The sequence below is a fragment of the Gopherus flavomarginatus genome, chromosome 12, assembly GCF_025201925.1.
Source record: "Gopherus flavomarginatus isolate rGopFla2 chromosome 12, rGopFla2.mat.asm, whole genome shotgun sequence".
Taxonomy (NCBI): Eukaryota; Metazoa; Chordata; order Testudines; family Testudinidae; genus Gopherus; species Gopherus flavomarginatus.
The window spans coordinates 9,016,951-9,041,943 of NC_066628.1; the positions used below are offsets into that span (position 1 = coordinate 9,016,951).

Consider the following 24,993-nt stretch of genomic DNA (forward strand, 5'->3'; position numbering starts at 1 on the left):
CACCCCCATCTTCATCCTTATAATAGGATTGGGTGGGATCCAATGCAAAGTTTGTCATGGCGGGTGTCTTTGGAAGGCTCATGATGCACTGAGCATTGTTGTTATAGTGATGTTATAGGTTGTAAATTTCATGTACATCAGGCCTGGGCCACATGCGGCCCGCGTGGGCTCACTGTGCGGCCCGCAGGGGGTGAGTAGGTGGGCTCACTGTGCGGCCTGTGGGGGGGTGAGTAGGCAAGTGGCGGGTGAGGGAGGGGGGCTGAAGAAGCGAGTGGGCAGTGGCAGGGGGTGAGGAGGAGAGACAGGGGGGTGGGGGGCTGAGGAGGCAAGTGGGCAGGCAGTGGCAGAAGGGCAAGTGAGCCAGCAGCAGGGGAGGGAGGGGCTGAGGAGGCGGGCGGGCAGCGCCGGGGGCTGGGTAGATGAGCCGGGGGTCAAGGGGGGCTGAGGAGGCAAGCGAGGAGTCAGTGGCTGACCTGTTCTACTGATGTGGTCTGGTTCCCATCCCCTTTCCAAGGGTTGCAGCTGTCTGGAGGTGCTGCCTTTCACATCTTCCTCATTCACACCTCATTCATTCAACAAGGCAATTGATTATAACGTTGGGGGAAGATCTTATTCTACTAGCAAAAAAACATTTTTCTTTTACCTTAATTTTACTACCTTAGTGGCTCACTATAACATATTACCAAAGTTCAATACTGCTGTTTCGGTGGGGCAGCGCTGGGGAAGGAGGGTTTGTTTCCACGGGGTGGGCGGTGCTGGGGGGTTGTTGTGTTTCGGGGGAGGGGCTTGGTGTCACTGGGGTGGGGTCGGCAGGGGCAGGGGGGTTCAGCCCTCAGCTGTTTTCTTTGGAGTAATATGGCCCTCATCACTTTATGAGTTGTGCAGGCCTGATGTACGTAGTTATGAGGTTGAAAATGTGTCCTAATGGCTTAAAACAAGCCCAGGCAAAAACTCTCCAGGAGCAGAGGCCCAGGCAAAACTATCCAAGAGCAGAGGGGCAGTTCACACCTCATCACAGCAAGTTTGGGACAAACTCAGACCAGCCTCACAGCAACAAAGAATCTGTTGGACTCTCAAGAGAGTCACCCCCCGCCCCCGCTTCCCTTGGTCAGTCTGGGACTATGATGAGGTAATGCTCACCTGAGTCTGAAAGGGGTGGGGGGGTAAGGTGCAAAGCCAAGAGGGAAAAAGGACACAATAAAAGGGAGAGACGTTTGCCATGCTCTTCCTCTCTTGCACCTCCATCTACAGACATCACCACCAAGTGACTGAAGCACTGATCAAAGGTGAGAGCCTGGCTGATGGGCAACCAGCCAGCATGTGGTGAAAAGCATCTAAGCTTGTAAGGGCACTGAAAGTGTTAAGATCAGCTTAGAATACGTTTTGCTTTTATTTCACTTGACCAAATCTGATTTGTTGTGCTTTGACTTTGATTTAACTGATCGCTATATCTGGGGTCGGGAAGGAATTTTCCTCCAGGGCAGATTGGCAGAGGCCCTGGAGGTTTTTCGCCTTCCTCTGCAGCGTGGGGTACAGGTCACTTGCTGGAGGATTCTCTGCAGCTTGAGGTCTTCAAACCACAATTTGAGGACTTCAATAACTCAGACATAGGTTAGGGGTTTGTTATAGGAGTGAGTGGGTGAAATTGTGTGGCCTGCATTGTGCAGGAGGTCAGACTAGATGATCATAATGGTCCCTTCTGACCTTAAAGTCTATGAGTCTATGACTTATAATCACTTAAAATCTATCTTTTGTAGTTAATACATTTGTTTGTTTATTCTACCTGAAGCAGTGTTTTTGGTTTTAAGCATGTCAGAGACTCCCCTTGGGATAACAAGCCTGGTATATATCAATTTCTTTGTTAAATTGACAAACTCATATAAGTTTGCAGCACTTAGTGGGCATAACTGGCCACTGCAAGATGAAGGTTCCTAGGGTTGTGTCTGGGCCCAGAGATATTGGCTAGTGTCATTTGGTTGCACAATCCAAGCAGCGGCTGGCCAAAAGTGCTCACTCATGTAGCTGGGAGCAGCTTACATGCCAGAGGCTGTGCGTGAACAACCCCGGGAGTGGGAGTTCTCACAGCAGAGCAGGGTAACGCTGGCTCCCAGGGTCAAGGATTGGCGTGACCTAGCAGATTACCACTCCAGATAAGATAAGCCAGAAGATGGTGGAAGGAGAAGCTTCACCCAGCACCCACACCAATACCGCATACTCACACGTTGCCTGTGCACTGGTCCAGATAACACCAGAGGAACGTCACATAGACACATATTCAATAACCAGAACATGAAAGTAGTGTATAAATATGCTGAAAATAGCCTCCTCCCAAAACTGGCAGAGTGCCCTTCCCACCATCACACACACCTCTTCAAAAGCACCCACTGACAAAAACAGAAGTCAGTACTTATGCCAAACTCAGATGTGCTGCTGGGGGGATGAGGGGGGAAAATACTTTTCTCCAAGGCTTATGAAATGGATTCTCTAGGCTCTGACATCCCCATGTCTCTTACCCTGGCAGAGAAAGTATACTTCTGACCTGCCAAAGAGCAGAGAGATGTAACTGATCAGGCGAGAGATACGTCGGGCGTTGACCAGCCAGTGTGTATAAAAAATACTCTGTAAGTCTGCAGGGCCACTGCTGACCAAAATCAGAGCACTGGGGAGGGTCAGGAGATAGGGCCTGGACAGCAGCACCTGGGAGGAGATGGAGAGTATTAACCACCTCCATGCTTGAAAATGGTTCCCCAGCTGTGCCCCAGGTTTTCAGCTCAGCTTCCACAGCTCTTTGCCATGTTGTTTGTGGGCAGCCTAGTTTTTGCTTGTCTTCAGGTGTCAATCTTATTGCTATTCTGGTGATGGAACCGATTTCCAGCTGAAGCACATGGCCAATCCATCTCCAACGCCTCCTGGCAATAATGGAGCTCCTATCCTCTGTGCATTGAACCAGACTTGACAGAAACAGACGGGAGTGGAGGAGCTTCGTTGCTGCCCTAAATGCCAGAGGCATAATGGGAACATGGTCATAATGATGATGATGCTTGAAGAATAATATTGCTTTTACAAGGTTTTTTTTAAGCAATTCCCAGCTGAACAGAAAAGCTGCACTTCTTCAGCCACTGGTGGCCAGTGACCCAGTGTCATAGGGGGACACTGATCCTTTAATGAGGAGCTGGGCCTGTGCCTTATCAGGTCACTGCAGCATGGAGCTTAAAAGAGGGCAGCTGGGCCCTAGAGGAGGAGGTCCCAGCGAGGGGAAGGCTGGGTCCATCAGGCCTGAGAGTGAGTCGGGAAAGGGGCAGAGGGAGCAGACAAGGGGCTGTGAAAGCAGGAAATCCCCTGGCAGTGAGTGCCAGGGACAGTGGGAACCTGCTGGGAGACTGACTGGTGAGGAGGAGACCCAGCGAAATAGAAGCAGCAGGAGAAGGACCAGAGGTGAGAGCTGCCAGAGACGGTGTGTATGGGACCTTGGAGAAGACCGAAGGCAGGCGAGCAAGAAGAAGGGTTTGCTGGCTGGGGGTCCCCAAGCCAGAGAGCCAGGGCCAGAGGGCTAAAGGCAGAAGCAGCAGCAGAGGGAGCCGTGGGAGGGCCAGAGAGAGTGAGGGGCACTCACGGGATGAGGACGCTCCCAGCAGAGAGGTCACGGATGGGGTCTCATTGGGAAGAGCAGGGGTAACAGAAGACAATCAACAGAGATGCCACACATGGTTGAAGGCATCCGTGTGCAGCATGTGGGGCATCGAGGGACGCGGCAGTGAGAAACGGACTGTGCTTGAGTCTTTTGTTATGGACTATTTTGTCAAGGGGGTTGTATAACAAGCCAGCCCCATGGAGGGTATAATTGTGCCAAGAGAGCCTGAAGTGAAGTTACTGGGTTACCTGAGAGAGGAAGTACCTGCCCTTCCACAACCTGGCAGAGCTGAGCGCTCCAGACGGGGGTGCCCTACAACACCCAGTCCTCATTCCCCAGCTGCAGACATTCCCTACAAATCTCCTGCACTCTCTGCATTCCTAGTGCTTCCCCCAAGCATCCCAGCTGGCCCACCCTGGAGCTGCCCTCCCTTCCCCAGGGGTTGTGTTCCTTCCCCAGGGCAGGCTGATTGGCCGGGCCCGGGCCTCTCTCTACCGAAAAACTGGCTTCATGGCTTGACTGTGCATCTAAAGTGGGAGCTTCAGCCCTGAAATCACAAGCCCCGACCCCTTTCCTTAAAGTAGTAACTCCTTTGAGCTGTGAGCCATGAGCTGATTGTTCATGACTGGGGCTGGCCACTAGGGGGACATGATCTCCTGCACCAAGCCAACGTATGAAATAACCACATAAAGCCAACCAGAGGAGATATGTCCTTGCACTGCCCTTGTCTCCTCCTGCTCTGCTTTTCCGTGGTGGTGCCCTCAGGTTTCTTCTCTGCAATTCTTTCAACAGGACGCGCAGAGAGCCAAGTGGCTGCAGGTTTGTGAGCTAGTGGCCATGGGGCGAGCCCCAAGGATGAGCAGGCAGGAGATGGGGAAGCTGAGGCTGGAGGAGAGAGAAGTCCTATCAGACTCCAGTCTCCTGCAGTTCAGATCAATGAGGAAATAACTATCAAAGCCTGTGGGATTAAGGTAAAGGCAGCAGGTGGAAGGAAAAGAAAAAAAAACACTTGCCTGCCGGTTGGTACTTATGTCTGGAGTGCAACCCTGCCACACGCCGTGCCATGCTCTGGGAAGATGTGTGTACAAGTCCTTTCCCAGCATCATGAAGGCTGAGAGAGAGAGAGTGAGAAGGAAGCACGTACCTGGCCAAGGTGCTTCTGATGTCCTAGTGGGGGAGAGAGCAAGAGAAAGAGTATAAAAAGGAGCTCAGTGTCACAGTGACATGAATTATAGCTAATGAGTGAGTGTACACCGAGATAATTTAACACTGTAACCTCAAGGATATCCTCTGTACCCAACTGCTTTGTTCATCATACTTCCCTGTCACAATTGCTTGGGAACACAAATAAATATAACAGTATCAGAGGGGTAGCCGTGTTAGTCTGGATCTGTAAAAGCAGCAAAGAATCCTGTGGCACCTTATAGACTAACAGACGTTTTGGAGCATGAGCTTTCGTGGGTGAATACCCACTTCCTCAGATGCAAGGACATGCATCTGAGGAAGTGGGTATTCACCCACAAAAGCTCATGCTCCAAAACGTATGTTAGTCTATAAGGTGCCACAGGATTCTTTGCTGCTTTTACAAATATAACAGTAATTGATGATGATGACTAGATCTGTGTTTGAATGTAGTAGCCGTTGGACTGAGGATTTGACTACACACAACCCTAATGCTGCTGTGCAGGTGTTGCAGTGGTTAGCACATCTGCCTTCCAAACCCTTCGCATGGGTTCTTTACCCAGACAACAGAGGTCAATGATCTTGAGAAGACAGAAGTCTGGCCTTGTGACAAGGCACTGGACTGAGGCGCAGGAAATCCGCCTTTAGCTCTTGGCCACAGGCACAGTCAGACAGCCACTTCAGGGACGGCTACACTGCAATCCGAGGTGCGACTGCAGCATGTGGAGACGTGATCGAGCTAGATCCAATCAAAATAGCAGTGAAGCTGCTGCAGTAGCACAGGTTATATGTTCCCGCCCTGGGTCAGTGACACTGGAAAAGGAGCAAGGGGCGGGGAGTCCTTCCACTTTTCACCACAGATCCTGCCCCTCCTCTTTCCCCCTATCATGGAAAATCGACCACACGTTTGATTTTAGATTAGACAGCCTGAGGCTCCTTTATTTATACAAGTATGCATACAGGGAGAGACAGCATAACCCCATGCAAGAGGTAGGCTGCTCTGCCTTTACAAATCTTATCAAGCTTATAAAGGTTAAAACTGCAAAAAAACCATAATTCAATACATTGCCTTATATGGAATAGAATATAGCAAATAAGCAAGCTATCGTATTATTTTCCATATTAGGTTTTTCCTGTTATTGTTCTTTGGCAGTCATGCTGGTGGTCTGACTGTTCTACAGCCCCTACTTTGCGGTTACATTATGCAAAAGCCATTACCACACTCTAGCTGCCATAAGCTGAGCTGGCACTTATGGGCCTGCCTTTGTCCCTCTCCCTAGTTCCCCTTTCCCTGCTTTCTTCATACTCCAGTGCCCCTTGTACAGATAAACAACTTTAGGAGAGGTCAAGACTTTTGCTCTTATTTAGCCTTGTTCTTAGCTAAAGGCCTTGGGCCTGTAAAGAAAACGGGGGGGGGGGGGGAGGGCATAGGTTAGTTCAAAACTCTGGGCCGATAAGGGGGGGGCTATTTTTCCCTATCACCCCTAAGGCCCCACCCCCTGGCCAGGCCAGGAGCTGGTGGAGCCTGGGCAGCTGTGGGGAACCGCAGACCCTCCACCTGCCCAGGATGCATGGGGCCTGAGAGCAGCCCCCTGGCCCATGTCCCCACCCAAGGCAGGTGGAGGGTCTGCCACGGCTCCCCACAGCTGCCCGTATGGCTCTTACCATGGCCAGGCTCCGAGAGCCTGTCCCCTGGCCGGAGCCAGCAGGCAACTGTGAGGAGACCAGGTCCCTCCACCTGCCCTGGGAAGAGGGCCCACTGGTGACTACTTTTGGCCCCACTCCACCCTAACTTTTGGTTTGGCCAGGGGGGAAGAGTAAAGAGTAAGGGTTCCCCCCACGCACACACACACTTTTGACTGCCCTGGGTACGTATTTGAGCAGCAAGTCCACGCTGCCACCCGCATGGCCATAGCTTTGTGGTGATTGTTACTGGAACTAGTTCAGAGGAGGGGGGCTCAGGCATGTCTGTGTGTGCTGCAGTCACATCTTGCAGCACGGACATACCCTTAATCTGTGGGTCTCAGTTCCCTACTCACAAGACGAGAAAAATTCATTAATAGCAACACAGAGAATTTAAAAAATACACGTGAGTTCTATACTGAGGTTTGAATCTTGCACTCTATGACTTGTGAGTTTCACCCTCTACCTCTTCCCCAAATGCCTTGCATGAATCATGGGTCTCACCTGCAGGAATTCACTCGCTGGCTGCCGGCACTTCCCCTTCATCTCATCAATCAGCTCGCTGAGATGGGAAATCTCCGCGGAGCGTTTGGCGACATATTCATTGTGCATATTCTCCACATTTCTCATCAAAAAGTTTTGCTCTGCTACATCGATCACCAGTTCCATGTCTTCCTTCATAAAATGAAGCAGTTGCATAATTTCCAGCATATCTTTCCGTCTCTCAGCACCTGCGTTCTCCTGTAATCGATGAGCACAAACAGAGAAAGGGGCAGGCAGGGGACTTGTCATATTATACATTGCACTGCATATAAATTAACATATTTCCAGTGACCCCCATGGCCATGTGTGCACATTCAGGAGAATTTCATTGCCACTTGTGAAATGTCAACAGGACCTTTTGACAGAAGCTCTCCCCATGCTACTAGATCGGTGTTTTCCCCAAAGATTCCCACTTTGGTCGTAATGTCTGTTAACATTGTGATGACCCTAATTTTTCCTTCTGCTGCCTCTTGGGCGCCAACAATGCAAACACAAAGAGCAGGTTTCGGATCAACAAGGGCAGCAGTGTATTGTGATAGACACCAAAGGAAGGTGAGAAAAGATCAAGTCAAATTAAAAGAATCATGATGTTCACACAGAGATGAAAGAAGAGACACATGGATGCAAACATACATGCAAAGAAAAGAGAAAGTCTCCTGGGTTTGCGCAGCCAGACACTCTGGAACAGGGCAGCTTGTCCCATGAGCTGCAGAGTATGCAACCAGGCCAATCCTGATTGCAGAGCAAGCCCCAGCTGAAGAGAAGGGCAACTGCATGGGGGAGGAGAAGGCAGACTCGGCAGGACATGACACTAGGAAGCTTGGAAGGTAAAGACTAGTAAGGCGGAGACATGGGGCAGGGGGAAACCGTACTGTGTTTGAGAGTGGGTGCCAGGGCCCCAGCGAGGGGGAATGTTTTGGAGATCAGATCCGAATGGAAGAAGGGCCCTGGGGGGTGAGAGAAAGTGTGCAAGCTAAGGATCTTCCATAGTTGGTTGCAGTGTTGTAGCTGTGCTGGTCTCAGGATGACAGAAGGAGAAGGTGGGTGAGGTAATATTTTTTGATTGGATCAATTTCTGCTGGTGGAACGTACAAACTGTTGAGCCAAGCAGAGCTCTTCTTTGGGTCCTGACAGAGTTCCATGTATTGGAAAACATGTACATTCCACTAACAGAAGTTGGTCCAAAAAAAGATATCACCTCCCCCATCTAGTCTCTCTCTAGAGCCAAGTATGGACCTTTTCTTTGTGCTGCTGGAATGGACTTTAGTTTGAGACTCTGGGTTGTTCTAAACTGGTTCTTGAATGAAGAAAACCCCTGGAAGGTGTACTGGCAATCAGAGAAAGCCTCTGTGAGTTTTTTCCTAAAAGACCTGAAGAGAGGGAAAAATGGTGGGGGGGGCTTCAGAGACACCCCTGGTCAAGAGGGGGAAATCAGTATGCAGCAGTCCCATTATGCACCCCACACATACCTATAGATTAATAACAGACACATACCAGGTATTTCTGTTTTCTCCTCTCCTTGGTCTATCTTTTCCTTCCAAGTCTGCACTTGCGTCTGGATTGGTTTCTGAGCAAAGAAACACGGTGGCCAGGTCTACGTGACAAAATTGGATCGACTTTATTTACGTTAGCACACAGCCATCACAGTTCTTAAATCGCTTGTGTGCATACACATTTGGCTCATTGCGTCGGCAGTGCACATCATCACCATGAGCACGTGTATCGATTGTACTGTCAGTGGGGGGCACTGTGCAACAGTCCCTGAAAGCCAGTAACAGTCCCAGAAAGCAACACAGTGTCTGCACTGACACTACCCCAACGTAATGACATTCACCATGAGTCTACGCCACTCAGAGAGGTGGTGTTATTAGGTGGGCGTAGAAAGGCACTTCCGTCAAAAGGAGCCAAATTTAAATGAAAACACTTCTACAGCTAATCAATGGAAGGCAGCTTATATTGACCTACCAGTAATCTAGACCAGGCCTTATATATTTTTGGTCCTGAGTGAATTCTGTGCCAAAGACTTAAAAACTCTGCACATGGTATTTTAAAATTCTGCATATTTTAGGTGTTAAAACAACACAGTATAATCATGCCACTTCCAATTATTTTGGTAATTTATTTCAAAATGCCTGTCAGCAAGTATGTGAATAACAATATAGACAAACAAAAATATTCAGGAAATCTTTTTTGACAAATAGATTCCTTACAAGGCATTTAGCATATCTATATGGCTCCCCAGAGCAGATGGCAAAACTAATATTTCCCATGTATTTCAAGCACGAAGAGCAGAGCCCTGCAAATCCGTGGGTAACCATTTCATATCTGCGGATATCCGTGGACCATTTTCATGGATAGTGCGAATGTGGATACAAACTTTGTATCTGCGTAAGGCTCTGACGGTAAGAGACGAACAAGCAGCTGTGAGAAAAAATATGGAATGCTTCACGAATTTGCGTGTCATCCTTGCGCAGGGGCCGTGCTAATCTTCTCTGTATCGTTCCAATTTTAGTATATGTGCAGGAACTGTGAACCCTCCGCCTGCCCTGGGCAGGAAGCCTGGTGGGGCAGGGACACTGGGCAGAAGTCTGCTCAGGCCCCCACATGACTCTCCATTGCTGCCCAGCCTGGTTCATCACTAACTGTCAGGGAAGGGCTCATTTGGACCTTGCTTACAAACCATAATTTTAAATTATAACGTTAGCCAACACTGTCAAAAACCAATAAGTCAATGTCAGAAAAAACAACAGCTGTAAGAGGAAGCTGGTCTTTGTTCAGACTTTTCACACCTATTCTACTTTCTCAGGTACAAGTATTTTATCATGCACTGTGTGTGCTTTTTTAAAGTGCTTATTAATGTTTCCATTTCAGTTCAAATTTCCAACCAATGACTACATTGGCAACACTGCACAGAACTAGATACAGGGAAGTCCGTTTCACTGAATTAAGTCTCCTGCAGCACCTCACAGTTGCTGCAGTGACTAGGCATGGGTGTTGCTGCCAATTTTGGTTGGGCATATTCCTGGAGATTTCATCCAAAGACAATCTTTAATTGGAGATGAATCTTTAATTCCTGGAAACTCCAGGACAATCCTGGAGGACTGGCAAGCCTGGACATTGGGAAGCCCCTGCTTCGTGTGAACCTGCTCAGTGCATTCCTGGGGAGAGCCGCGCTGGCAGCGGGGATCCTGGGTCTTTCCACCTGCCCTGGGTGGGGAGTAGAGACAGTGGGCGAGGGGCTGCTTGGTATAAACTTTCGGCTAGTAGTTTGGTTTCCTATCTTGTAATCCCAGGCAGCCACCTCGATGGGAACCAACGCGGGAGTGCGGTGCGCCCGGGACCTGACACACACCACGCGGGGGGGGGAAGGGGGGGGTCTGATCCTCCTCGCAGAACCACTGCAGGGGGTTCCTGGGTTTTTCTCTCCCCCGATCCCCCTCGGGCTCCTGCAAGGCTCGGACCCCCTCCCCCAGCGGCCCGTGGGGCCGCTGGCTTCCGTGCGGGGCGGTCCCTCTGCACGGGGGGGCAGGAGAAGTTCGCCTCCGCCTCCTCCCGGCAGAAGCTGCGCCCGCAGCGGAGACACTAGGGACGGGGCACGTGGCTGCGCTGCACAGTTTCTCCATCGCAGCAGCAGCAGGGGCGGGGCTGGACTAAGCGGCGTCACGGCAGGAGGCGGGGCAAGGAGGGAACAGCTCTTCCCATAGGGCGTCCCGCTGTTGGCGCCGCTGGGATTCCCCGAGTTAAATGGCTACAAGGCCGCGGCCATATTGTGACCTGCTTCGTCACCTGCCGGCGGCCATCTTGCCGTACGGTGGCGCGGAGGCAAGGAAGGCTATTTCCGCTTCCGGGTGACGTCAGAGCGTCCTTTCTCTCCGGGCCGCTGGCTGAGCGAGAGGACGGGTCGGGGCTGCCGCCGAATCCGCCTCCATCCTCCTTCCCCGCTCGAGCTGAGCCCCCCGCGCCGCCGCCGCCATGACGGAGCAGATGACCCTGCGCGGCACCCTTAAGGGCCACAACGGCTGGGTGACCCAGATCGCCACCACCCCGCAGTTCCCGGACATGATCCTGTCCGCCTCGCGCGGTGAGTGCCGCGGGCCAGACCAACCGCCCCTCCGCGGGGGGGAGTGGGAGAAACCATCTCGTAGCGGGTGCTGGGGTCAGGGTGCGCTCACGGTGCGAGGGAGAATGGAACCTAGGGAGCGCGCTGGCAGGTTCCAAGCGCGGGGCGGGGGAGGGGGGGGGAGAGACCATCTCGTAGCCCCCCGGGGGTGGGGGAGGTGGGAAGAAGATCCCATCTGGCTGGAGGGAGGGGAAGAGACCAATTCTCATACCTGGGGGCAGGCAAGGGAGGGACCATCTCAGCCATTGGGGGGGGCTAATCCATTCCCGGGGGTGGGGGGAGAGCCAGTGTCATGCTTGGGGCGGGGGCAGGGCTGCACTATGTGACTGGGGGGAGGAGCACAGACTTGGGTACCTGGGGGGGAGGGGAGGTTACAGGAGTGTTGGGAGGGGTGATATGGGGGGGTGAATAACACGCTGTGGGGGGGAGGGGTAATTCACTCACTCCTATTGGGGCACTTCCCATCCGGGGCTCTCCAGTGACCTCTCGATCTTGGGAGCATCTCAGAAAATCAGGGCCGCCCCCCTCAGCCTCAGTTTCCCTGTCGGTAACGGGGGCAGGCGCTTACCCCATCTCGTGGGGGTGATTGGGAGGGTGGAACCCAGTGAGAGGCACCTGGATACCTGGCATGTAAGGTAGATAAATAGGAGGGGGACCCATTGCAGGGAGCCAGGAAGGGATCTCAGGCCTAAATCCTATGGGGGAGGAGTAACTCAGTAGAGGAGAGGGGTGGACATGCTTGTGACAAGGCCACAGGGGCAATGTTGGGGCTTTCCAAGCTCGGCCCCCTCCACCTTGAGCCGTAAGTAAGGACCCAGTTTGTTGGAAGCTCTACTCAGGCACATTTCCACCCACCTTGCGTGTGGGTCCCTGTGGGCATCCCTATCAGCATCCATCTCTGGTACTGCCGTTGAGCTGCTCGACGCCTCCTCTCCCCAGCCCTGATGATTAGACCTGGCTCGTCCACTGACCCTCCCGGGTTCTGATGACATGTCCTGCAATGATGAGGGGATGCCGAGAAGGAGCGTGAGCAAAGGCCTGGGCTGTGGAAGCCAGGGCTGGGCCCATGATTATATAAACGAGGACAGGACATTGGCTGGTTCAGGGTAGGGGCTGGGATGGTGGGGTCTTTCTCCTGTAGTTGACACTCATCTGATCATAAATGGGGAGGGAGCCAAGGAATGGGATACAGGACTGTCAGACTCCAGGTTAGGGGGTGATTCGCTGTGTTGGGGATGAAGTGGGATACGAGGCCTTTCTCCTCTAACCAGCAGCAGTTTGGATCTAGCTCCAGGCTGGGGCGACTGGCTGGCCAGCCAAGGGGCTGTGGTGTATTTAGCTCTGGGCGCTGGCCACAGAGACCAGTCTCCTGTGCAACAGCCCCTAGGGGCTCAGGATGGCATGGAGGGGGGAATGGTCATAGGGCCATGCCAGGCCTGCGTGGGAATGGCAGGTTCCCCTTCCCAGGGCTGTCAGGCCGCTCCCTGAGAGGAAATGGCCGTTAGGGAGGCGACTAGCCGACTTAGAGTCCCTGCTCCCTCCACGCAGACAAGACCATCATCATGTGGAAGCTGACACGGGACGAGACCAACTACGGAATCCCGCAGCGCGCCCTACGCGGCCACTCGCACTTTGTCAGTGACGTGGTCATCTCCTCCGATGGGCAGTTTGCCCTCTCAGGCTCCTGGGACGGCACCCTGCGGCTCTGGGACCTCACCACGTGAGTGATGGATTGGGGGTGGGGGTGGGGGTGGGGGGGTGCGCCACAGACATCAGATGGGCTTCCTTGGCAGAGTGAGAGCCTGTGCGAAGGAGGGTGGGAGGAGAGAGGCTTCCTATGGGTGACAGTGTCAGACGGGTTCCTCTCAGCCCCATGGCCTGTTTCTCCTGCCCATCGCAGCTCTCCTTGGTGGAGAGGGGTTGGCGTGCCAGGGAGGGGGACTGGATGCCTATCTTAGAGCCCCTTGGCTTGTTGTGGCACCCCTTAATGGTGCCCTAGGGCAGGCTTTCAGAAATGGGTGATCACAACCTCTGGTGGGGGTCATCAAAGGCAGTCGGGGGGGGGGGTGTCATGAGGCACTGACACTTATAACCTAAAGCAAAACAAAAGATCGCTCCTCTACACACCCTTCCCCTTTCAAGTCAAGTGGTCTCTGTGGATCTCTGGAAACACATCAGTCATTTATACAGGCTTAGCCGTGTCATCATCTACCTTTTATTTATTCATTCGTAGTCAAAGTCAGGGAGGCTGCGAATGTTTTTGACATCAAATCAGGAGTCTTTCACCTGAAAAGGTTGAGAAGCTGCTGTGGGGAAATGGCCATCTAGGTTCTAAGACCACAAACGTGTGGGGTAGTTTCCTGCTGGGCCCAGGATTGGATGTACCCAGTGGCCAATCACCCCTGATTCCAGCCATTGGGGCATCTGGATTTTTTGCGGCACCTCTCCCTTTCCTCTCAGTCCCAGTGATTAGATCTGACATGTGTCTGCTGATCCCTCAGGGGCGTGATGACATGTCCTGCAATTATGATGGGACCGCGGGAGAGACAGGGAAGTATTGCGCTGTCTCTTGGCTTTTATCCCCCGTGACATCACAATCCTTTGTCTTAATACCCTGTCTCGTTCTTCCTCGGATCCACCCCTTTTTTATCTGGCTGAGCTGCCTCCATTGCTGGATCTTGGGTCCCCCTTCGTGTTTAATGTCCTGGCTGGTTCCTGGCATGTGCTTCTATCTCAGTGGGATCCCCAGTCACTTGGCTGCCGCCCTCTGTGCTCCTCTCTGTGGAGGTTAAAGAGGATTTTTCTCTGGGTGGCTTGGGAACAGGACCTGCTCTTAGCCGGAGGGTGGCTGGCATAGCTGGCCTGGGATGATTACGGGGAGTCTATTACCTTGCAGAGGTACCACCACCCGCCGCTTTGTGGGCCACACCAAGGATGTGCTGAGCGTGGCCTTCTCGTCCGACAATCGCCAGATCGTCTCAGGCTCCCGGGACAAAACCATCAAGCTCTGGAACACCCTGGGTGTCTGCAAGTACACGGTGCAGGTGAGACGTAGGATGGGGTGGGCCAGACATCTGCCCTGGACCCTAGTCACCTCCCTGAGTCAGGGACAGAGAACCCAGGATTCCAGATCCCCAGGCCCCTGCTCTCACTCACTAGCTCCTGCTTCCCTACCAGAGCCGAGGATAGAACTCAGGAGTCCAGATTCTCAGCCCCACTCCACTCTAACCCACTAGGTCTCCCTCCTCCCAGAGTCAGGGACAGAACCAAGGTATCCTGATTTCCTGTCCTGTGCTCCTGACTGTTTCTCTTTGGATTTGGTAGTGGTAAAAACCCGCTTACATTTTGAATGTGAACCTGCTGTTCTGGTCATTGCGGGGACGAGAAGGGCCTCCGAAGCCTTGCAGAGCAGGTGGTGGTTGGAAAACAGCTGGCTCAGAAGGGCTGGGGAATGGGATCTGGGGCCTTTCCTCTCTGCAGAAGGGGCCTTCGTGGAAGAGATGCTCACTGGGTCTTTGGGGAAACTCCTCTGAGTTAAGCTGGAGCAACAGTCCCTGGGCTCCCACGCATTAATTTAGAAGCATCTCTGCAATTGTCTCGTGTGTGTCCCCTGCTGGGAACTGGTCCTGCTCCCAGCTGGCAGAGGATCCAGGGCTCTGTGTTGCCCCCCCAGTCCTGATGATTAGATCTGACACGTCTGCTGACCCCCCTGGGGCCTGATGACATGTCCTGCAATTATGATGGGATGCAGGGAGGGCCGGCAGAGCCCTGGGCCAGGAGTTCGAGCAGCAGCTAACATGGGGGGAGTAGGGGTGTCAGCAGAGCCCTGGCGGTGAGAGGCTGTGAACCTCGGGCTGGTGGGGTGGAGCCCCCAAGGTGTGGGGAGATGAATGGAGGGTTGAGAGCAAAGCTCTAGGTTGAGTGAGAGATCTCTGGTCTCCGATCTCTCTCCTCCAACTCCTTCCCCTCCTCTCCCCAGGATGAGAGCCACTCGGAGTGGGTGTCCTGCGTCCGCTTCTCCCCCAACAGCAGCAACCCCATCATCGTCTCCTGCGGCTGGGACAAGCTGGTGAAGGTGGGTTTGAGGCCGCGGTGCACTACAGGGGGTCGGGGTCCCCCTGCTGAGCCGGGGCTGCTTGGAGCGGGGAAGGGCACAGACCATTGATGGGGTTTCAGCCTGGGCTGTTGATCATTTCTCTTCCTGCTCCCAGTGGTGCTGGGTCTGGGACAGGGAGCATCGGCACAGAGACACGTGGGAATTTGCATTGTCCCACAATTCCTAGGTTTCCCTAGGGCCAGGGGATAGGCTGGGGGTAGATGAGCTCTTGGTTGCTTCTGGGTGGTAAAGGGGGAATTTCAGCGCTGGGAACTCGTGTCTCGTCTCCGCAACTTGTTGTCCTGTCCTGGAGGCGCTGGCGACCTGCCCTCTGGGTGGCTTGGTCTCCGAAGAAGCAGGCACTCCATTGCTGTGGTGCTGGGTGCTGTAAAAACTTGGATGGGTGGGGAGGTTCCTAAAGTTCCATGCTTTGGGGGTTCGACTGGTTGCCTGCCTGGGAGATGCTAGAGCTCCGACTGGATGATCCGTGGATTTCTTTTTGGCCTGGAATGCACTCTGCTGATCACGTGACATTCTTCTCCTGCCCCCAGGTGTGGAACTTGGCCAACTGTAAGCTGAAGACCAACCACATCGGGCACACCGGCTACCTGAACACCGTGACGGTCTCCCCCGACGGTTCCCTTTGTGCCTCCGGCGGCAAGGTCCGTCCCCAGCCCAGTTCCAGTGGGGATCCGGGCCTGGGAAACACAGGAGGGCGGGGGATGGACGGCAGGACTGGATCGAGGTCGGCTGAGCTACCCCCACCGGCAGGCTGGGGGACATTCTCTGTCTCTGTCTGTCTCTCTCTCAGCCTGTCAGAACAGGGCTGAGCTATGATGAAACCCACCAAGTTTCTGATTGCGTCTGCGTGCAGAAACCCAGAGGCTGTTTCTGAGCTGCCCCTGCCCAGCTCTCCCTGGGCTGACGGGGATTCACCCCAGCTCAGCTGGATACTAGTGCTGAGGCAGCTGCTGTGCTTAGATCGCTGCTTCCTTGTGCTCCTGTGTCTGTATCCGCCTGTCATCTCGTGCCTTCTGCTGACATTATGAGCTTTTGGGGGGCAGAGGACTCCCTTGTAATTTACAGCAGCTTCCTCTGTGCCCGCACAACCAGACACACGCTATTGATCCCTTCACCATGCTGCTACTAAACTCCCCTTTCCCCGCCCTTTGGTCTGATCCATATTCTGGATCCTTCTCGACTCCCCGACCAACATTGGCTCCAACTCCAGTTTCTTGCAACCACCATCAAAACTCTGTGTGATCAACCACCCTGATCTTGCCTGTTCCCCTCCACCACTGCTTCCAATCTCATTCTACCCTGTCAGAGTCTCACAAAGCCACCGAACAGCCACTCTGAGCCCCTGCTCCAGTCCACATGGCCCCACCTCTGCCTAAGGGGAACCTTGTTGGTTTTGAATCTGAGCAGTTTGTTACGCCCCTTCTCCTCATCTCTGAGTCTCTCAGTGCAAGGCCTGTCCTTCGGCATCAGGGAAGTACATAGCAGACAGTAATAAATATTAGTTGCCCTTTCTCTCGGTGCTGTCCTGCAGCAGGGAGTGCCACAGGTTAAAGGTTTGCTGCCTGACCCCCAAGGTGTATTGTTTCCTTGGTACAAGTTGCAGGCTGCTGGCTGGTTGGTTGTGGGGTGCGCTGGGGGAGGGACTCTCTCCATCTGACGCTCTCTCTTCCCTCAGGATGGCCAGGCCATGCTGTGGGACCTGAACGAGGGCAAGCACCTGTACACGCTGGACGGTGGTGACATCATCAACGCCTTGTGCTTCAGCCCCAACCGCTACTGGCTCTGCGCTGCCACCGGGCCTAGCATCAAGATCTGGGTGAGCAGGTGCCCCCTGCTGGGCGGGGGTGGGCCTTTCTGGGGACTTCACCCCCCTCTGTGCTCCCTTCTATACAGAGTGCACAGCCTGGGGTTTCTAGGGGCCACTCCCCTGGAATTCCCTATCTCCGTGTCTCCTTTCCGTAGGGGACAGGGATTCCTTCTCTGTCTCCTTTCTGTAGGGACCGGGTGTGTGTAGAGACGGCACCTCTGGGAGTCTTGTCTGCTGTGCTTCCTTTATAAAGGGAACAGAGCTTATGCTTTTCTATAGGGCATACCCAGAGAGTTGCCTTCCTTGCTGGTTTCTATAGAGGACCTGGCCTGGGGTTTCCGTGGGGGGGACACCCTTAGGGTTCACTTCAGCCCCAGGAAGTATGTCTTGGGTTTTCCCATAGCGGAGACACCTGCACCGTAGTGATCTCTGGGCCCTGTCGGATCTGCAGTCCCCCATGGGGAGTGGGATGTGGGGCGGGGCCCCAGGAGATGTGGGGTGAGGCCATACTGTGGAGTCTGTGGGTCTGGATCCCCCCAGGGACTGTTAGGGCCAAGAGGCCATGCTGTGATGAAACAACATGCCATCTGACTGCATCTTGGTGCTGAAACCCAGAGGCTGTTTCTGAGCCAGCTCCCAGCACCTACCCTGGCGTGGGCACAGCTGGGAAGGGGGTCCATGGCCCTCCCGGGGGGTGGGGGTCCTTTCTCTGACTTTTCCCTTCTCCCCTGCAGGACCTGGAGGGGAAGATCATTGTGGACGAGCTGAAGCAGGAGGTGATCAGCACCAGCAGCAAAGCCGAGCCGCCCCAGTGCACCTCGCTGGCCTGGTCCGCGGATGGACAGGTAACAGAGGAATGGGCCCTTTAACATCCCGCCTCCCTCACGTGGTGGTGATGAATCAGCACCAGGGCAGAATCTTAAAGGGCCAGGACCAATATTTCAGTGGAGGCAGAGGTGCCCTAGGCATCCCCACCGCTGGCCCCAGGGGGGCAGAGGCTGCCAGGGGACCTGCTCTCAGCTCAGCCTATGGGAAGATGATCCCGTTCTCGTGCCCCATGGGAGAGCAGATGTGCCCATGAGCACCCAAGCCCCTTCTTGCACTGACAACAGCCCTGATACCTCCCGGGGCCTCGCCTTCGTCGTCCCTGCCAGGAGACCTGAGGCCTCTCTGCCTCTGTCCCTGCCACCATCCCGATCCTTCCCATGGTCCAGCCCCTTGTCCAGCATGGAGCCTAGCCTCCAGCCCTCTCCTAGTAAGAGATTCAGCCCCTCCAACATCACCTCTTTCTTGTCTCCACCAGCCTCCCTACCCTCCAGCACTGCTGCTTCTCCCCCCCGCAAGAGACCTAACCCCTTGCCTTCAGCTCCCTTCCCACCAAGATTCAACCCCTCCCAGCCTCCATACCCGCCAGCATCCTGGCTCTCCCCAGAGCCCCATCCTCCCGTGTCGCTGATCTGCTGAGGTCCAGCCCTTTCTCCCTGCCCCCTAACATACCCTGTCACCACTTTCCCAGCTGGGCACTGGCCTCAGGCAAGGGAGCTTGAGCCCCTCCCAGACGCAGGCCCTCAGCTTGGCTGTTCTCCTGGGGGCTGATCTGTCCCCAGGCCTGCTGTAGCTACCCCATTACTGACATCTTTTCTGTCTCCCCAGACCCTGTTTGCTGGGTACACAGATAACTTGGTCCGTGTCTGGCAGGTCACCATCGGGACCAGATGAGAGCCGCCCGCAGCACCCAGCCTGCCTTTGTGTAAAAAAAAAAAAACAATAAAAAGTACATTTTGGAGGTTGGGGATTGTTTGGGTGTCATCTTTGCCATACGGGGCCTGTGTGCGAGAGCTGGAACTTCCAAGGAAGCCTGGCCCAGTGCCTATGGACCTAGCCCCAGGTTAAAGTCCCGGGGGTCCAATCCTTGCTCTGCCAGAGATCTTGAGCAAGTCCCGTAGGCCCGGATTTGTAAAGGTGTTTTGCCTGCGTTGCACTTAGCATTGTGAAGGCGAAGGGGAGAGGATTTTCAGGCATCTAAAATTGCAGCTAGACGACTGGCATGGGCAGCACCGCCATTCCATTAGCACCAATGGAAGCTGGGGGAGGCTAAGTCTCCCCAGATCTCGTGCCACCAAAGAGGTGGGGGCAGTGGTGGGTTGGGGGGCTCTTGAGGAAAAATCTCCCCAGGAGAGCACAGCTTTTCCAGTTTCAGGGCTGCAAGGGGGCAGTGCTTTGCAGGGAAGAGTTGGACCAGAGGAGGGACTCAGAGCTCTCAGCCCTTCCTCCAACCACCCCGCCTGCCCCAACTGAACTCTCAGGTCCCCACCCTGGCTGGGCCACAGGAGGGAGGAGTCATCAGTGAAAGGGGCGTGGCTTCAGCAGGAAGAGGCGGACCTGGGGTCTCCAGCAATTAAAGATGAATGTTTATTTCCCAGAAGCTGGGAATGGGTGACGGGATGGATCACTTGATCATTACCTGTTCTGTTCATTGCCCCTGGGGCACCTGGCACTGGCTGGGTTGGATGGATCATTGGTCTGACCCAGTCTGGCTGTTCTTCTGTTTTAATGCAAGTTTCTGTCCTATGATGAAATCTCCGGAAATCTGTCCAGCCAAAACTGGGAACCCTCCACCTAGTGGCATTTTCAAGTGTTGGACTCGTGCTGCTTTCACGTGGAAGGAGGTGGACTTCAATCCTTGTCCCTCAATTACAGACCTCAAAATGGCAATTCTTCAACAAAAAAATGTCAAAAACAGACCCCAGTGTGAAGCTGAAGAACTGGAATTAATTTGCAAACTGGACACTGTCAGATTAGGCCTGAATAAAGACGGAGTGGTTGGGTCATTACAAAACCTAAACTTAATTTCCCCTGATACTAATTTCTCCCTATTGTTACTCACATCTTGTCAGCTGTCTGTAGTGGGCCACTCTCTTACCTCTTTAGAAGTTATTTCTCCTCCCCTGGTATCCTGCTGTTAATTGATTTATCCTGTTAGACTGACCTCCCACTTGCTAAAGCAAACCCCCATCCTTTCATGTATTTATACCTGCTGCTGTATCTTCTACTCCATACATCTGATGAATGATGTGGGTTCTAGCCCACGGATGCTTATGCCCAAATAAATTTGTTAATCTCTGAGGTGGCACAAGGACTCCTCTTTTTGTTTTTTTTCTGATATAGACTAACAGGGCTACCACTGAAAACTGCAATCTGTAATCCATTAATTCCCTTCCTGTCCTATGACTGGAGGGGTGTTAACGGGTCATTTCACCTTGAATGAGGTTTTAGATTGGGTGCTAACTACTTATGCTAACAATCTATTCCAACTCGTGTTCAGGCCTGGAAAAGGGAGTACTTTTTCCAGAGATGAAGAATAGCACAGTGTAAGCTAGAAAGCATGTCTCCCTCACCTGCCAAAGGTGATCCAATAAACGAGATCACCTCACCCACTTCGCCTGTAATCCCTGAGACCAGTTTGCCTGTAACACTGCAACCATGAAATAGTTAAACAAGGTCTGTGGTTTGGTATGCAGAGACCACCCTGCTTAGCCCTGTCAGATACACCATTAAAATTCCTCAGACAATGAGGGGAAAGCAGCTGAAAGGTAAAATATTGAACAAAGTTTTCATTATAACCACTCCCTTGTCTGGCAGCTTCCTAGGGCTTGGCTACACTTGCAGCTGCAGAGTGCCGGGAGTTAAACCAGCCTTCGGAGACCGCAGCAGGGAAAACGCTGCTGTGTGTTTCTACTGTCAGCTGCAAGCGCAGTGGCGTGGCCACGTTAGCAGCCCTTGCAATGCCACAAAGAGCAGTGCATTGTAGCTATCCCAGTGTGCAAGTGGCTGCAATGTGCTTTTTAAATGGGGGCGGGGAGCATGTCAGCATGTTGTCTTGTAAGTTCAGACAGCAGCAGATCCCCCTTCCACATGCAAACTCACAAAAGCAGCATTCCACACTAATGGTTTGCTTTGTCCCAGAGCAGGCAAGCATGCTGGCTGTCAGAAATGGAGCTTTGAAAGGGGATAGCCACATTCCTGTAGCCGATTCCAAAACAATGACGAGTAGCCACGTGACTTCAGGGGATCATGGGACCTTTCCAGAGACCAATCACAACATGGTAATGCAACACTTCGTTCACACTGAGGCTGCGGCGTTTCAGCCAGGGTGCAGCAAGCTTTATGCTTCTCTTGGAGGTGGATCACCAGGAGAGCTCCACCTGCAGAGCCCAGGCGCTCTACGTGTCTTGCCAGTGTGGACACATTGGGACCCAGGGCTGCTTTAATGCGCTCTAACTTGCAAGAGTAGCCAAGCCCTCTGATGGTATCAAATATGGTAATAACGGGGGATAAGAAAAATTTGGGAAGACAGCGTGGAGCTGTTGAGGTTAAATGTCCAGTCCTGTTTTCAGAGGAGACAAAACAAGAGCTGCATGCAAAGGGAGAGGAAAGGGCAGCAAACACAGCGGCTGGGGCTGACTTTCACTTGCAGTCTCGCTGCTGAACAAAAAATGGCACGGCCCAGAGTCTGGATCAGCCCTTCTGAAACCTGGCAAACTTATATCAGCATTAGGCTGATTCAGGAAAGTACTTGAGCAAAATGTAAGATAACCACAAGCTTCAATCTCCTTGCCGTCAGGACATGAGCAAATGTTTAAGCACTTTCCTGCATCGAGGACTGGCCTGGGGAGAGACCTGGGGTAGCTGAGCAAAGAGACAAGTTTGGTCATTACAGAAGGGACATGAAGAGCAAAGGGTTAACACTAGAGGTGGGTTGGTATTTTTCACATGAAGACTTTGGCATACAGTGGCTTTCTTCTGTGCCCTCCCCACCACTCACTCTTTTGGTGACAATTTTTAACATTTCTTGTTGGATTTTTTCCATTATTTGGTTCAAAATATTTGCCCCCCAAACACAATTGAAAAATGGGATTTTCTACTGAACAAAAAGGAGGACCAACCCCCCTGCCCTCCTTTTTGTTAAATCAGCGGCTCACTATACCCCTTTCAGGAGGCTGATTTCTCTTGTGTACCTCAAATGACACCTCACTTAAAAACAACTTGCTTACAAAATCAGACATAAAAATGCAAAAGTGTCACAGCCCCACTATCACTGAAAAATTGCTGACTTTCTCATTGTTACCCTATAATTATAAATCAATTGGAATATAAATATTGTACTTGCATGTCAGTGTGTAATCTATAGAGCAATATAAACGAGTCACTGTCTGACATTTTAGTTTGTACTGACTGTGCTAGTGCTTTTTATGTTGCCTGTTGTAAAACTAGGCAAATATCTAGAGGAGTTTATGTACCCCCTGGAACCCCCAGGGGTACACGTACCCTTGGTTGAGAACCACTGTGTTAAATGTTAAGTATCTTCATAAGTAATTCAGGGCAGATCTTTCCTTTTAAAATATGGGTCCATTTCATTGTAGGATTGGAGAGGACTGATTCAGAGAACAGCGATGAGGCTCATCCAGTGTCCAGAAAACTCTCCTGAGAGACTGAAAAAAAAAAAAAAGGGCTTTAGAAAAGAGACATGATAAGAGTCTATACAATATGGGACTGGTTAGAGGAAGGACAGCAGGAATTTCTGTTCCGTCTCATAAGACAAGAGCAAAGGAGACATTCAATGAAAATGAAAGGTGGCCAGCGAACAACTGCTAAAAAGGACACACTTTTCCCACACCATGTGGGATTAGCCTATAGAATTTGTTACCAGGGGGAGTGGTTGAAGCTAAGAATTCAGCAAGATTAAAAAAAAAGTGGATATTTATGCAGATAACTTGAATATTCAGTTAGAACAGCTGATGCTCACTTCCACTGTTATTGAATTTGCTTGTTAGCACCCCCCAATTGGTAAAGCAACTCCCATATTTCCATGTGCTAGAATATATATTCTGCTTACTGTATTTTCACTCCATGCATCAGATGAAGTGGGTTTTAGCCCACGAAAGCTTATGCCCAAATAAATTAGTTAGTCTCTAAGGTGCCACAAGGACACCTCGTTGTTTTTGCTGATACAGACTAACACCACGGCTACCACTCTGAAATGCTGGAAAAGAGGCTGCAGGCATTAAAACAATCTCTAATTACTACAGAAAGACTGATGGTGGGGTAATCAGCCTCCCCCCCTTGCCCCCACGACAAATGTGGACATATTTGTGACATTGTTACGAACGATCTGTAGGACTGTGTACCTACCCAGTTGTATTGCTACCCCTTGAAGGTAAAGAGTTCACCTTCTCCCTAGTTCTAGACCATCCCTGACAGGTGTTTATCCAGCCTGCTCTTAAACTCCAATGATGGAGATTAAACAACCTCCCAAGGCATTTTAGTCCAGTGCTTAACTACCCTGACAGTTAGAGTTTTTCCTAATGTCCAACCTAAATCTCCCTTGCTGCAATTTAAGCCCTATTCTCAGAGGTCAAGGAGAACAATTTTTCTCCCTCCTCTTCGTAACCTTTTACGTACATGAAAAGTGTTACATCCCCCTTCAGTCTTCTCTTCTCCAAACTAAACCACCCCAATTTTTTCAATCTACCCTCACAGGTCATGTTTTCCAGACCTTTAATAATTTTTGTTGCTCTTCTCTGGACTTTCTTCAATTTGTTCACATCTTTCCTGAAATGTGGTGCCCAGAACAAGACATAATACTCCAGGTGCGGCCTTATCAGTGCAGAGTAGAGCAGCAGAATTACTTTTGTGGCCTTTGAAACAAATTCGACATCCTTTCCAAACCCCCTTTTTGGATTTTACCCTTCCACCAGCTCAAGCCAAGGCAGGACTGAAGAGGCAGAGACTAAACTGTACAATCTTCTCTTTATTATTAATTATTATTATAACATTTCAAAAAACTAAATCTCCATTTAATTCTTGGTTTAGCCAAAAATATTTCAAACTAGCTTTGTAACATCAACAGAAAAACAACCAACCAAATCTCAACACACAGCATGTATGGGCAATGTCTTTCCAGCGATGGGTTGCTGGAAACTGGACAGCGACCAGGAGGGTGGGGGACACAGCTCAGAGAACATTTAAAATAAATATCCAACTCTCAGAGAGTGCTGGAGGAGGCCTAGGACTCTCAGAACAGGGCTCACAATGAAAGCATCTCACATGATTCTTGGCACCTCCACATATTTTAGCCAGTGATTCTCTTGTAGCATCTCAGCTTAGGGAGGAAGTTGCCCCGTTTGCCTCGGTACCACAGGCTGTTTTGGATGTCCACAAATAAATGCAATGCCGAGGGCCTCGAAGGGTGGTGACAACGTGGAAGAGAGATTCAGGAGCATGCGTGATGGTTCTGGAGAAGACCTGGTGCCTGATGGTTCTGGAGACCAAGACTGGCAGACAAGAGGACCATTGTGGGGAAGAACTAGAGGACAGATGGACACTGGGACCGTTCTGGGTGGAAAGCACTGGGCTCCGAAGGCTGGACACAAAGGGGAGGAGAGCAATGTTTTGGGGCTGGATCTTGGTCTGAACACCAGCAGGGAAGGGAAGGCAGCATTATGGGATGGGACAGAGCAATGGGGTCTTGTGCCTGTGGAAGAAGAGAGAAGATGGTCTGGAGCTAACTCCAAATGCCACCAGGAAGTGGGAGAGGGGGAAGTTGAATGGCTGGAATTCTTCCAGCAGGGCCAAAGGAAATTCAATGAGATATGGATGGCTAAGTCCCTTGGGAGCCTGAGTCGTTATGGGACAGAGCAGGGGGCCAGCTCTTCTGCGGATGCTCAGAGCTCCCTCCCCAGGTCTGGGACCTAGATCTTCCATGAAGTCGCTCACCTCCGCCTGCTCGGTCCCCAGACACGAGTGAGGGTGTTGCAGGAGCACCAGGGCCCTACAGCATGACGGCAGAGGGACAGATTGGAGGGTGGTAACAGTGGTGCGTCAAGAGCAATTCACACATTGTGTATCGG

General features: G+C 52.1%; 1 protein-coding gene, 1 long non-coding RNA gene and 1 other non-coding gene across 4 annotated transcripts; 1 reads left to right on the forward strand and 2 right to left on the reverse strand.

The window, feature by feature from the left end:
* Positions 1 to 782: 782 nt before the first annotated feature.
* On the reverse strand, positions 783 to 10,591 carry LOC127033388 (uncharacterized). 2 transcript variants are annotated; one of them, XR_007769078.1, is made up of 4 exons: positions 9,250 to 10,591; positions 8,534 to 8,606; positions 7,001 to 7,237; positions 783 to 4,798 (listed from the first exon to the last, which is right to left on the reverse strand). It is a non-coding gene; the product is annotated as an uncharacterized LOC127033388 (long non-coding RNA). The 2 variants fall into 2 exon arrangements; XR_007769077.1 differs by having other exon boundaries at positions 8,534 to 10,591.
* On the reverse strand, positions 9,469 to 9,573 carry LOC127033419 (U6 spliceosomal RNA). Its single transcript, XR_007769099.1, has one exon. It is a non-coding gene; the product is annotated as a U6 spliceosomal RNA (small nuclear RNA).
* Positions 10,592 to 10,895: 304 nt separating the features above from the next.
* Positions 10,896 to 18,874, forward strand: RACK1 (receptor for activated C kinase 1). The gene is made up of 8 exons (XM_050921362.1): positions 10,896 to 11,120; positions 12,708 to 12,879; positions 14,056 to 14,203; positions 15,139 to 15,234; positions 15,807 to 15,917; positions 16,952 to 17,092; positions 17,818 to 17,928; positions 18,737 to 18,874. The coding sequence occupies exons 1-8, from the start codon at positions 11,012 to 11,014 to the stop codon at positions 18,800 to 18,802; spliced, it is 954 nt and encodes a 317-aa protein (XP_050777319.1). The 5' UTR covers positions 10,896 to 11,011; the 3' UTR covers positions 18,803 to 18,874.
* The last annotated feature ends 6,119 nt before the right edge of the window (positions 18,875 to 24,993 follow it).

Bases quoted from the DNA above. Each gene is read 5' to 3' on its own strand.
- RACK1 (XM_050921362.1), top strand. From the start codon at position 11,012: ATGACGGAGCAGATGACCCTGCGCGGCACCCTTAAGGGCCACAACGGC. The intron at 12,880-14,055 runs GTGAGTGATGGA...ATTACCTTGCAG, and splicing joins CGGCTCTGGGACCTCACCAC to AGGTACCACCACCCGCCGCT. The intron at 15,235-15,806 runs GTGGGTTTGAGG...TCCTGCCCCCAG, and splicing joins GCTGGGACAAGCTGGTGAAG to GTGTGGAACTTGGCCAACTG.